The 13,956-nt window shown below is 43.0% G+C and overlaps 1 protein-coding gene across 4 annotated transcripts in view; it reads left to right on the top strand.

Annotated features, from left to right (window-relative positions):
- KLF9 (KLF transcription factor 9) overlaps positions 1-13,956 on the top strand; it is a 31,252-nt gene that overhangs the window by 12,235 nt on the left and 5,061 nt on the right. For 2 of the 4 annotated variants that reach the window (XR_012159077.1, XM_073345162.1), the window contains exon 2: positions 647-1,270. The exons of the other annotated variants lie outside the window; for them this stretch is intronic. Coding sequence is in view for 1 of the 2 variants with exons in the window: in XM_073345162.1 (XP_073201263.1) it covers positions 647-810 (164 nt within the window). In the remaining variant the exon portion in view is untranslated. Of the gene's footprint in view, positions 1-646; positions 1,271-13,956 lie in introns of those variants that run through there. 4 annotated transcript variants of the gene reach the window in all.

The raw sequence follows: 13,956 nt of genomic DNA on the forward strand, positions 1-13,956 counted from the left end.
AGGGTGTGGAATAAGGACTGTGTTGAACTTCCCTGCGGTCAGCCAACAACGCAGGGCAGAAATCTAGAAGAGATCATGTATTTTAGCCATATTTTTCCCCAGTCCTCCAGGAGTGATCACTGAAAGTCTTTTGTAAAAATCAGTGCTCAATCTGAGCAATCAAATTAGGGGTAATGCTAATTTCCCTATACACCCACAGAAGTTCACTATACCTCTTCAGTCCCAGAACAAGTCCTATATTCAGCCATGAGAACAACTCAAGTGTAGGATTATCAACTTTGCTCCTAACTTGTTCAAACCGAGCTGTCGTTTCCTGTTCTGGAATCCTCAGCACAAAAAGAGTCTCTCTGTCTCCTGTTTGCCTGGATTAAGCAACTTTTTAGTCCCTTTGAACTACAGCCATCAAGCCCCACCCCTGCACACATTGTTTTCATTCCCACTGCCTAAGAATTGATTTTAAATTACAGAGAGAATGTTAGTTTATGTCCTTACCATCTTAAATAGTAAGAACAGAGCATCTTGCTGTAAGAAAGCATTGGAGTGAGAAAGGAACCAAAAGCAGTTACTTTTATTGCATTCCTTGGTACAGACAATCCTGGAATGTCATTAATTAGCCTATTAACATTCTTCTTCTATCTCATTTCAGAGGGCCCGACTGCACCCAGGCCCAGTGTGGAAATGCTGGCACATCACAGAATGGGACAGCAAAGGCATCAGGAATCACAAATTATTGAACAGTTGACCATTTCACTGGAAGGAAATGGAAATGACTCAGAGGGGCATGTAAAGGGACTCCGATACAATGTTTAGATTCAAGAAGGAAAAAGCTGGTCGTTTTTTGGAAAGACAAGACCAATTTAGGCAAGAGGACAGAAAGCCAATGACAGAATGTATATGGCATGATGATGAAATGACGCTGCTGGATCAAGAGGTCCACAGAAAACTTCAAAGAGAATACATGGAGAAGCAAAGGCAGCTAGCACTATTCTGCTAGCACCTGTTTACATTGTACAACCACCTCAGCATGATGCTATGGTACAGAACTGCATCCCATACTGAACTGGCTCATCCCTGTCTGCTCCCTCTGCTGTGTTCTCCTAGCACTCTGGTGGTGAACAGGACAAAGAACTGGAGTATGCCAGACATGCATTTTATGGCCCTATAGCCCTGTAAACCAAATTTGTGTGTGCTTGGTTTATTTTTCTCTGGTTACTTATTGGAGCTGTCCTGAATGTTTGTGGTTTTAAATAAAGTAAAATTGCATAATTTATTTCAGTGTTAAGAATCCATTAAACATACTTTTAATTTACCCTCATTATACCACCACTCCATTATGCCATAATTTTCTTTACCCAGACTCAAACCGATAAGTGCATACATAAGGTGAAACCCACCATCAACAAAGGAAACAAGGATATTTAAGGACAGCGCATGCTAACCCTTCAGGCTTGAACAGGCAGAATGAACATCATCACCACCCCCTCTCTACACTACCCTGGCAAAATGTGAACAAAGCATCTCTGATTCATTTGGTTCACATGCCTGGTACAGCCAGCATTAACAAGTGTTACAGATTCTGGTAGTGCTGCTTGTCTGCCTGTGCATAAATTGTTGCAAGTTCCTCATTCCACAGACTCTTAAACACGTCGCTATTGCTTTCACAAATGTGCAGAATGCAACAGGCAGATACGATGTCCACCGCTGCCAAGTGCGCTGTTGCTGCACGTCAGCAGGCACCTCCACCTTGTTTAAAGCCTTCTAAATGCACACTCCACTACCACACTGTCTCTGTCAAATCAGCTATTTAATCACCATTTCTCTGGGCTTTGAGAATGGCTTCCTGGCCAAGGGGAGCAGTGGATTTGCAGGCTCACAGAAAACTGAAAGCCTGGAAAAGAGGATGGTCCTCTTTCTCCTACCTCTATCTGCTCTCCAAGAGTTCAGAGTTTTAACATTTTCTTGTATCATGCACTAAGCTTATGCTAACTTCTACATGAGACCTGCGTGGAAATGAATTTTCTGGCCCACAAAATTTTTTGAAACTTCAAAAATGTTCCCATTCTGCATCAGAATATACCTGAAATTTGAAAATTTCTTCCCCTGGATAGGGAAGAGACACTGACTAGAGGCTGGTGGTTAGGGCATTTTCGGTATACACAGGTAATGCAGGGACACCACATATTGCCTCTCCGGCAATACGTTGTGATTTTATTTTAGGAGCTCCAGCAGAAACATTTCTGGCTGAGCGAAGCGTGAGCTCTGACATTTCAGCCTGACTTCCATTTTAAGTTCATGTCCTGGTTATTGCTGAGCTTCCCAAAGAGTGATGGGATTTTGACCTCTTCTCCCACAATTCTCTTGGAATCCCAGAATACATTGCCAAATGTCCTGCAAGCCAATGCTTCAGGACTTTGTGCCAGAAGGTGAGAGTTAGACATGGAGAAGGCAGTACAACCGAAACCCTTGAGTAGAGTGCTGTACAAGGATCTGGGGTAGACCTAAACCCCAAACAGGATGGCTAACATGTACACTCTACACCAGTGGTTCTCAGCCGGGGTCTGGAGCCCCCCTGGGGGGCCTCAAACAGGTTTCAGGGGGTCCACCAAGCAGGGCCAGTGTTAGACTCACTAGGGCCCTGAGCAGAAAGCTGAAGCCTTGCTGCATGGGGCTGAAGCCAAAGCCGGAGCAACTCAGCTTCGTGGGTGCCCCTGTGGTATGGGGCCCCAGGCAATTGCACTGCTTGCGACCCCCTAATGCTGGCCCTGGCTTTTATAAGCAGAAAACCAGTTGTTGTGGCACAGGTGGGCCGTGGAGCTTTTATAGCATGTTTGGGGGGGGAGCACCTCAAAAAGAAAAAAGGTTGAGAGCCCCTGCTCTACACGATGAACTCCCAACAACCCCATTCTGTAGGATAGATGCAACCATGGCCTGTGTGTGCATACACAGCACACCTATAAAATTAAATTGTCTCCTTTCTGGGCAGTGGTTATTTAAAAAGGCTTTCAACTGCACTTGGAAAGGTAGAGCGGGAAACAGAGAAACCTTGAAAACCAGCGTCAGAGCTCCGAAGGTTAGAATTATTCAAACACGTGTCTTCTCCCCCTCTCTACTAGTGCTCTGGAGTGACTCACTACTTTGCTACTCCTTTCATCCTTCTTCCTTGACCAAGAGCCAATCTTTTTCTGGGCTAATTCTAAATCAAGATAGTTTCAGAGTCATGTCCCCACTTCATGGGCAACATAAGAGTTCTAGTTTAACAACATACAGAGTCCTAGCATATCCTTTTCAGTCTGGGGCAGAAAAGTCTGACAGGTCACAAGGCATGCCATGTAGCTAGAAGACTGAACTTCATAATGTATTATATGAGCGACTGTTTTCATCCATTAGACTCAGCTTTTACCACTTTCACTGAAGTCATGCATTCCAGTCACAAAGCCTAGCAGACTAGTAAGAGACCGAACAGAGATTCTAATCTGGCCTGGCCCTGTCACAGCAGACACAGCAAACTCCATCACATCCCAGCTGGTGGCAAATGGCAAGATTTCTAATTGAGGAAGAGCATTCTGTGCGGTTAAAATGGTGGTTAGAAGGCTCTGAATGTGGACATGAACCTGATGGCTCTTTCTACCAATCAAGAGCTTGACCTGGTTATATATCAACTGCAGCGTGACAAGGCTCCTGGTCTAGATTACATCCACAAGTTTCTTTCTCACTTTGGGCCAATTTCCAAAAGCTGGCTACTTTGATTTTTGAATCATTGTACCCAGGTGCAGAGCAAAGGCTGTAGCTGTAACCAAGCCAGGGGAGCCATTGACAGACCCAGAGAGTGGCTGACTGAATTCTCTGCTGTGTGTTATTTACAAGCTGTTAGAGAGACTAATGCTGATGTGAATTAGTGAGGTAGTCAAGGTACCCTCAGTTGCCTCACATTCAGGATGGAGTCAAGATGCACCCAAGAGTAGATATACTGAAAACACATTTGAGTCAGGAAAGTTGGTATAGTCCTTATGAATCTGACAGCAGGCTATGACACCATGTGGCACATTGGGCCGACTGCCAAGCTGCTGCGAATTATTCCTTGTAGGCCGATGGTGCAGTTCATCAAAGAAATGATCAATAACCAAAGCTTCAGCCTGCAAGTTGGGAAGAAAATCATTCACCCTACATGTCTACACAATGGCCTCCCAAACAGGGTCAGTTTTGGCTCCTCTTTTGTTCAATATATACACATATGACCTTCCTGAAACACAGGCCGAGAAGTACGTGTATGCTGATTACATCTGTATTGCGGGCCCCAGAAATGACTTCCACAGGGTTGAAGAGAAGCTCAGCCAACACATTCCTATTTTGACCACATATTCCAGCAGGGGAGATGAATTCTCAATGAAACCAGGACAACGGCAACCACTTTCCATTTAAACAGTTGTCTTGTCAATCACTTCCTCTCAATCTGTGTCCCAGGATGGCTACTGAAATTCCAGCCAGTTATCAAATACTTGGGAGTAAAACTCAACCGTAGCTGGACATGCTGGCCTCACCTGAGACTCCTGAAAATGAAGATCTCTTCCCATACTGCCTTGATACGAAAACTGTTGGGAGCCTCCTGGGGAGCCCACTCTTCAGTCCTTTCTACATCTGTATTGGCCCTGCTGTTTGGTGTAGCTGAATAGTGCTCCATGGTCTGGGCGAGCAGTTGCCACATTCAGTTTGTTGACATGAAGAATACTGGTCATTCGTATTAGTGACTGCTTGAATTACACACCAACCTCCAGTCTGTATGTGCTAGCGCACATAGCTCCTTCAATGAGAGGCTATTACTAGTAAGTCTGACAAAACTAGCCTGTTACATCTCTGGCTGGCTGATGCCCCATTCTCAGACTGGAAACAACACACAGTGCCAACTCAAAGGTCTGCTCATCTTCAGAGGAGTTGTCCCACTCCTGTGGACAGGGGGTGTTACACCCCTGCTAATCTCTCAACACCCCTTTGCAATGGCAACTCACACACTTTTGGACAAGAGCGCTACAGATGATCAGCATCACTAGGGTGCTGAAAACTACATCATAGATTGGAAGCATTGGTAGGAAAGAGAACCCAACACACTCAGTAAATTCAGGAGTCCACCACTGCATCTTCCTCCTTGTCTATATGATAGTACATCTTGGACCAACCTCAACAGGCTACTCTCTGGTTCGTTCAGAGTTGCTACAATTATGCGAGAGCTTGGCCTGGTTTCTTCCCTACACTCAGACTGTGGGACAGCATTGCAGACGATAACTCACATTGTGGAAGAGTGCCCAACCTGACATCAGAATGGCAGTTTACAATGCCTAGCTTCCATTGACACAGAGCCTGGACATCAAGCTCTGACATCTATATATGACAGAGAGAGACTAAGGTTGAAAGCAGCGGTTCTCAAACTGTGGGTTGGGACCCCAAAGTGGATCACAACCCCATTTTAATGGGGTCGCCAGGGCTGGCTTAGACTTGCTGAGGCCCAGGGATGAAGCCTGAGCCCCACCCCAGGCCAAAGCCCAAGGGCTTCCGCTGTAGGTGCTGGGGCTCAAATTACAGGTCTCCCTGCCTGGGGCTGAAGCCCTTGGGCTTTGGCCCCTCCTCCCAGGCCAGTGGCTTTGACCCCCCCCCCCACCAGGGCAGCAGAGCTTGGGTGGGCTCAGGCTTCGGTCCCCCCTCCTGGGGTCATGTAGTAATTTTTGTTGTCAGAAGGAGGTTGCAGTACAATGACGTTTGAGAACCCCTGGTCTAAAGCCACCATTTTCTGGCCAAATCTCAGAGAATCTACTCCCATCATTCTCCCTGAATTCTTTGCTTTTGACTCTGTCAGTAATCCTCTCCTTGACATCTTATCCTCAGTGGACCTTTGTGATAGTTTCCTCTCCTGGTTCTCTTTCTTCGTCTAGCTAGTCCTTCAGCTCTAACTCCTTTCTTCTCATGCCATCTTCATGGATTAATTTTAGGGATTTTGATATCTGTGAATGCAACCTATGGGTGCCTAGGACACATCTAATGGTTATTGCCCATTCTTGAAATCTTTGTTTCTGAAAGTGTTCAGCAACACATTTTGGGTTAAGATAATGGGTTTTGCTCCCCACACCCAGAAGCACATCAGTCCATGTTGCTGGATCTGACAATAAAGGGACAGTAACTTTTTAGCCTAGTGTTGTACCAATAAAATAAAAACCAGCAGGATCTTATTAAAGGGAAAAAAGGCAAAATACCACATTTATTGTGAATACAGAAAGAATCATAGTAAGCAGTTAGTTATAGCTATAACATTCCATTCAATCTCATATTTATTCACACATTCATTCATACAAACACACACACACACACATACACACCCACACACACAGGTTCTGCAAGGTTGTTATCATAGTTACCAGCCTTAGAGTTGCTCATGCCAAGCCACTGGCCAGGTGGCCTGGACATGAGGAGGGAGCAGGGCCTTGTCAGATGCTCATCTGATGCTCCTGGAAGTTGGTTTGCAGAATCAGACCCCCAAAGTTCTCACTTTTTAGAGTCTATTTTTATAGGAATTTCTTCCTATGCCAGTCTATGGGAATTGCTTCATCATGCTGTTGCTGAATCAATCAGCAGATAGCACATTCCTGACGGCTCCAAGATGTTATCTTGTTCTTTGGTTCTCCCATTCTTGAGGCTGTTGGGTGGATTCCAGTCTGCCCTCCGGGTGGGGTCCTCTGGTTATTTCCACTTGACGCCTTCTTCAGCCGATGGACACTGGATTCTTAGGCTGGCACCTCCCTGATCATTCAGTTATTATCCACACCAAGCATCCATCCACATACATCCTCTATCTCTATTTTAATGACAATTGTTAATACAACAAAAGGGTGGGGAGTCTCTGGGTGCTGTTTCTGTTGTTAGAGTATTGCTTTGAGTCTCTCTCTCTGTGAATTGCTTTGAGAACAGACTCTGTCTTAGAATGTACTAACACAGTTAGCAGCTTGCAAGTTTCACACATAGAGGGAGAGAAACAGTACCAAAAACCAAGAGACCTCTTAATTAGTAATACCCTGGAATTTGAACTATGGGGAATCAAACTCATTTGTGATTTTAATACAGAACTTCTTTAATATGATCCAACATAATCCCCCTTTTGACACTAAGATTTATAATCGTCAGTGTCACTTTCTATGTAGCCTATTCAAGAGAAAGTACTGTGAGGCAATTTGAGTTTGTGATTCCAATTCTTGCCACATACATGATCCTAGTGATGTATCTTTACTACAAGGTTCTGGGGCAACAGGCAAGGTGAGGCACACCCACTTTTGAGGAGTCCATTCGGTACACCCTCTAGTGTCCAATAGCTTCCCTCCCTCCCCAGCCCACTGGCTCAAGGTCCAGGGTAGCCAAAAGGATCATCCCATGTGTAATATGGGGAGTGGGTTAACCTTCAATACCTTTGCCTCCAGGGACTGTTGGTGTGCAATTTTGACAACAATTTCTCCCATTAACAAGTCTGGTTTACAATAGTGGAAACATATTGCATCCATTCATATTGATAAGTGTCAAACAATGATCTCTTTCTTTTTTAACAAATGCATCAAACCCTTAATATTTCCCAATATGACCCAGAACATTTTGTGTTCCAAAGTAGCTAGTGCAAGTATCTGCATTTCAGTGCATCCCATAGCTATGGCTGTGTAGTTTCCTATTTCTAATATATTTTTTTCCTTATGGATAAGCCATGTGCTGGTATTAAGCCATTACTAAAGATTCCATTGGCCTTTTAGGTTACCTAGACCAATTTGGACCAAGTCTACATTGGCATGTACTTGTTTTTGTATCAGGCTGTCCTGTAGCTGGGACAGAAAGCTTAATTTATTTTTAAGTTCCTGCAGGTCTTCAGTATTTTTTTTTTTTTTAAACACACAACAGTGCTAGCAACAACACAAAACACAAGACAAAACATAGAACACAGAACACAATTTCTATTGTGACAGTAGATTCATGGTATTGGGTTGCTTTTCAGCTGGCAGCTTTTCCTGATTTTCTGAAAGACAAAAAAACATGTTTCTACCCCTTTTGGGGTGGCAGATTATTGCTTAAAATATTTCTTTTACAAATACCCTTGCTGATTGCAGGCAAAACAGAGAAATTGCCCCCATATTTTCCTGTTTTTGTTCTATAGGCAGGCCAGGTTTCAAAGGCTTTTATCTTTTAAGGGTTATGGGGAAATTATCCCACTGTTTAGTCATTAAATCCCTGAGTTTTCCTTCTTATACAGCAGACCAAGTTTATAATGTTTTTCCTGCTGTGTTAAGCTTTAAGTTTTATTTACAGGTAATAACTGAGAAGCATCATTACCATACGACCTTAAAGGATTTTTCCAAAAATCATACACACTATATGTTGTTACAGGGATACTTATTATCATTATTATCCCATGCCTTTTATTTAGACAATTTGTTTGCTGACCAGGTATGTCCTTTATCTGCAGCTCCTTTGTGCTGCTAGTTCTTTCCTTCCTTTATCATTTAGGTCATTTGCATTTTCACAGAAACTTCCTGCTTTTGGATTTAAAGCCATCAGCAGCTCAGAGACTCTATCTTAAAAGGGACACAATCAACTTTCACCAGAGTTTTGATTACTTTTAACTTCTGCTTCCAAAACACACAGCAATCTGAAAAAGAAAACCCAACCTATTGTGGCTCCCTTTGGAGCCCTAATAGCATTTTAATTAAGTAGCATGGTATGTTTGCATTTCTTTTGCCCCTTTCTACAATATATCCTGCACATGTTCTGGGGCAAATGCACATTCCTTCCATAGTTTAACTTCTATAACATTATCCAGATCCATTTTTACATAAGGTGTCACTATTTCTTTTTTTTTGCTTACAGAGTTTTCATGTACCTTTATCAAAGTGACAGTCTGATTACTCAGAGCCATTTTAAGACTCAGTGTTTCTAACATTGCTCCTTTTTGTTTTGTGCACCTCACCCCTGCTGTTGCTTCAGAGAGGCACTGTCTTTTTTAATTTTTTTTTTTTACTACAACTCTCATCTGCTATTTTGTTACAAAAACAAACAAACAAAAAACAAACAAAAAGAATCCAAAAATTTTTTTTTATATTCTCCTGATTTTGACTGCCCTGCTGCAGCCACAACTTAAAAACATTTTAAATTTTGTAAAGCATTGAGTTACCTTTTAAGGGTTAAATGCCAAATCCCAAAGCCAAACAACACTAATTACCTGTGTCTAGCAAAAAGGTCTGTCAGTTTTGCAACTTTGAATTAAAGAGTCAAATGGATTTTTAGTGGCATTATTTAAAAAAAAACAAAACTAACTGGTCCTTAGAACTTTACATATTTACACACACACAGATACATACACATTTTCTTTTCCTTAACATCCCTTCCACACTGCTCTGTTTTTTACATCTTACATTCCCTTTATACATTTGAGGCAGTTAAGTTCCAATAGAACCCTCTTATGTTCTTTTAGCAAATTTGACTAAATTGTCCAGTCAAATGATTTTAATCAGATAGTTTATTTTTGCCTGGCTAATTTACAGACATTCCTTTGGAAAAGGGCCCATTTTTCTTTCAGAATGGCTGCAAAGAAACCAAGAATGCTCTAACACTTTTCCTTTTTAACATTTTCGGTTAAAAGTTGTTTGGGTGAAATACAAAGTTTAACTGCTTAATTCCCTCCAGCCTCTGCAGAGTTAACTTTTTTTTTTTTTTTTTTTTTTACTCTTTTCTCTTTGTAATTATGCCTGGGGGTGCCGTACATAGGACCTTCTCCCCCTTTACCTGCCTCCCTCCAGCCTCTGCAGAGTTAACTTTTTCACTCTTTTTGTATTCCTGGAGTGCCTCTTTCACTATTTTCAGCTGGCTTTGGATATTTGTAGCCAGCACCTTCCAATTGTCTGCTCCCTTTTCCATTTGTGCCTTTTCCTCTTTACATGAAGACAAGCAGAGGGAAGAATCCTTACATGCCTCCCACAACAACCAAATTGCTGCTGCATCTCTTTTGGCAGCACTAGAAGGTTTGTATATGAGGATATACTGAGCCAATCTATCCTCTAGGTCCGAAATAGTGCAGACATCAGCTAGGCCTTGTTTAGTCCAAGGACTGTGCCCAAATTTTTGAAGGATTTGTTTAAAAGGTGTAATTTCTTTAACAAAAGGTGAGGTTGGAGTTCCTTCTGACTCCATTTCTCCCTCTAGTACTGGCTTACCCTGTTTTCTTTTAAACATCTTAACATGGATATTTCAATCTCTTTGTCACTGCTGGTATTACTTAGCAAGTGACACAGCCTAGATTCTGAAATCATAGCTTAATCTATGCGTTTTTCCCCTGCTACCTTCCCGGAGGCCAGCAGGTCCCCTGCTACCTTCCCAGAGGCCAGCAGGTCCAGTTAACCTATTTCTCCCTGCTACCTTCTCGGAGGCCAGCAGGTCTGGTTAACCTGTTTCTCCCTGCTACCTTCTCGGAGGCCAGCAGGTCCGGTTAACCTGTTCTTCCCTGCTACCTTCTCGGAGGCCAGCAGGTCCCCTGCTACCTTCTCGGAGGCCAGCAGGTCCCCTGCTACCTTCTCGGAGGCCAGCAGGTCTGGTTTAATCTGTTTTCCCTACTACCTTCTCGGAGGCCAGCAGGTCCCCTGCTACCTTCTCGGAGGCCAGCAGCTCTGGTTTAATCTGTTTTTCCTGCTACCTTCTCAGAGGCCAGCAGGTCCCCTGCTACCTTCTCGGAGGCCAGCAGGTCTGGTTTAATCTGTTTTTCCTGCTACCTTCTCGGAGGCCAGCAGGTCCCCTGCTACCTTCTCGGAGGCCAGCAGGTCTGGTTTAATCTGTTTTTCCTGCTACCTTCTCGGAGGCCAGCAGGTCCCCTGCTACCTTCTCGGAGGCCAGCAGGTCTGGTTTAATCTGTTTTCCCTACTACCTTCTCGGAGGCCAGCAGGTCCCCTGCTACCTTCTCGGAGGCCAGCAGGTCTGGTTTAATCTGTTTTTCCTGCTACCTTCTCGGAGGCCAGCAGGTCCCCTGCTACCTTCTCGGAGGCCAGCAGGTCTGGTTTAATCTGTTTTCCCTACTACCTTCTCGGAGGCCAGCAGGTCCCCTGCTACCTTCTCGGAGGCCAGCAGGTCTGGTTTAATCTGTTTTTCCTGCTACCTTCTCGGAGGCCAGCAGGTCCCCTGCTACCTTCTCGGAGGCCAGCAGGTCTGGTTTAATCTGTTTTCCCTACTACCTTCTCGGAGGCCAGCAGGTCTCCTGCTACCTTCTCGGAGGCCAGCAGGTCTGGTTTAATCTAATAGAAATGCCTAGCTCACTAGAGCTGGCGGTGTGCACACCAATATTTACAATAACTGAGGTTTTTTACCAATATTCCCCCTTTCGCAATTCTCCACCAAAATGTTGTACCAATAAAATAAAAACCAGCAGGATCTTATTAAAGGGAAAAAAGGCAAAATACCACATTTATTGTGAATACAGAAAGAATCATAGTAAGCAGTTAGTTATAGCTATAACATTCCATTCAATCTCATATTTATTCACACATTCATTCATACAAACACACACACACACCCACACACACAGGTTCTGCAAGGTTGTTATCATAGTTACCAGCCTTAGAGTTGCTCATGCCAAGCCACTGGCCAGGTGGCCTGGACATGAGGAGGGAGCAGGGCCTTGTCAGATGCTCATCTGATGCTCCTGGAAGTTGGTTTGCAGAATCAGACCCCCAAAGTTCTCACTTTTTAGAGTCTATTTTTATAGGAATTTCTTCCTATGCCAGTCTATGGGAATTGCTTCATCATGCTGTTGCTGAATCAATCAGCAGATAGCACATTCCTGACGGCTCCAAGATGTTATCTTGTTCTTTGGTTCTCCCATTCTTGAGGCTGTTGGGTGGATTCCAGTCTGCCCTCCGGGTGGGGTCCTCTGGTTATTTCCACTTGACGCCTTCTTCAGCCGATGGACACTGGATTCTTAGGCTGGCACCTCCCTGATCATTCAGTTATTATCCACACCAAGCATCCATCCACATACATCCTCTATCTCTATTTTAATGACAATTGTTAATACAACAAAAGGGTGGGGAGTCTCTGGGTGCTGTTTCTGTTGTTAGAGTATTGCTTTGAGTCTCTCTCTCTGTGAATTGCTTTGAGAACAGACTCTGTCTTAGAATGTACTAACACAGTTAGCAGCTTGCAAGTTTCACACATAGAGGGAGAGAAACAGTACCAAAAACCAAGAGACCTCTTAATTAGTAATACCCTGGAATTTGAACTATGGGGAATCAAACTCATTTGTGATTTTAATACAGAACTTCTTTAATATGATCCAACACTAGGAAGTTGAACTGAATTGACTTGAAGCAGCCAACCAGGAGATTGAGCAGCTTTGTTTTTCTCTATTTGGAACTGTTGGTGGTGGCCTGGGTCCCCCTTTTTGTTTCTTTTCTCACAACTCCAGATGACTTTACTTAGTGAAACAGGAATACTAGAAGAGTCTGTGTATTCAAAAATAATCATCCCAATTTTGAGGAGTGCTTCAGAAAAGAAATAGAAAGTGCAAGTTTGTGGATACAGCTCATAAAAACCAAGTTCTAGTCATTTTGTTCTATATAGCTCTTTATATTGCACTCATTACCACAGGATCTGAGTGCCTATAAGTTATGCTATACAAATACACTGGCTGATACCCCACTGGCAGCTGTCTTGGTGAAAATTAAAGATCCCATAACACTAGTGTTCTAATCAGGACTCTCCATCTCAATTTAGAAAACCAGCAAGTAACTGATTTTAGGTCCTAATTCAGAAAAGCAACCCTGTTCAGGACAGCACTTAAGCATTATATGAATAAAGTTAAGCATATGCCTAAATGCTTTCCTGAACAGCTGTTTATGAACTAGTGGTGGAAACAAATTGGCACTTTGTTTGCTTACATAGTTACTGTGCATCTAAGGTGAAATCCTGACCTCACTGTAGTAATGGCAAAACTCTCATTGACTTTACTAGGATTTCACCTCAAGTATTTAGCATCATTGTAAAGTGCTTTACATAAGCCAGAGTATGAAAGGTAATATTATGGAGTTGCTGATCTGGACTCCATAGTTTAAAAATGAGTCATAAGTTTTCAGTTTAAGTTTAAAACCATTGTTTTGTATAAATCCCATTAAGATGGCAAAAGTCCAAAACATAGACTATAAAGATTAATACTATTTATCTTTTTAATGGCAATTTGATTAAAATTGGGTTATTACAGAGAGTAATCAGCTTCAAATTGTCCCCTTTTTTGAAGTTTTACACTGGATTGTCTCACCTGTTTTCCAAAAACCTTTGAAAGAACACTAAAGTGCCCTGGGATCTGTGCTTTGCACCACACGTCGCTCATCATGCAATGATTAATACAGTATCAGTTATACATAAGTGTCCTTCATTGGCATCATAATTTTAAACTTTTCTCCGTAACCGAAAAGAAATTTATTATACTAAACCTGCTGTAATGAGCAGTGATGCTGTAACATGGTCACTGGCAGGGGAGAGAGAGAGAGATAGAAAGAATGCGAGCCATCCCTACCCAATACTCCTCTAAGCTAGGGGGAAGCTCCCTAAGATGGGAAAGAGGATATCAAATTCACATTTCACCTCTATTGAACGTGGTTTATATTTCCATGATTCTCACCACCTTGATTATCAATCCAGTCCTTGAACCCCAATTCTAGAAGGCAAGTATGAGCTGGCACCTCATTTTACAAAATTAGATTAACAGAGACATTGCACAAGTTCACTGCAGGTACAGTCAGAAGTAGAAGCCAGGATTAAAAATGGCAGACTCAGTTAGCATCCCTTAGCCACACAGCCTTTCTGATTGAATGTGCTTTGGTTAGCCTAACTCCTAAACTCTCTTTTCAAGACCCAACAATAGACCCTGGGATTCCTGATCTGCAATATGCTAATGTTGTC

Source organism: Lepidochelys kempii, chromosome 5 (genome assembly GCF_965140265.1).
Source record: "Lepidochelys kempii isolate rLepKem1 chromosome 5, rLepKem1.hap2, whole genome shotgun sequence".
Classification (NCBI taxonomy): domain Eukaryota; kingdom Metazoa; phylum Chordata; order Testudines; family Cheloniidae; genus Lepidochelys; species Lepidochelys kempii.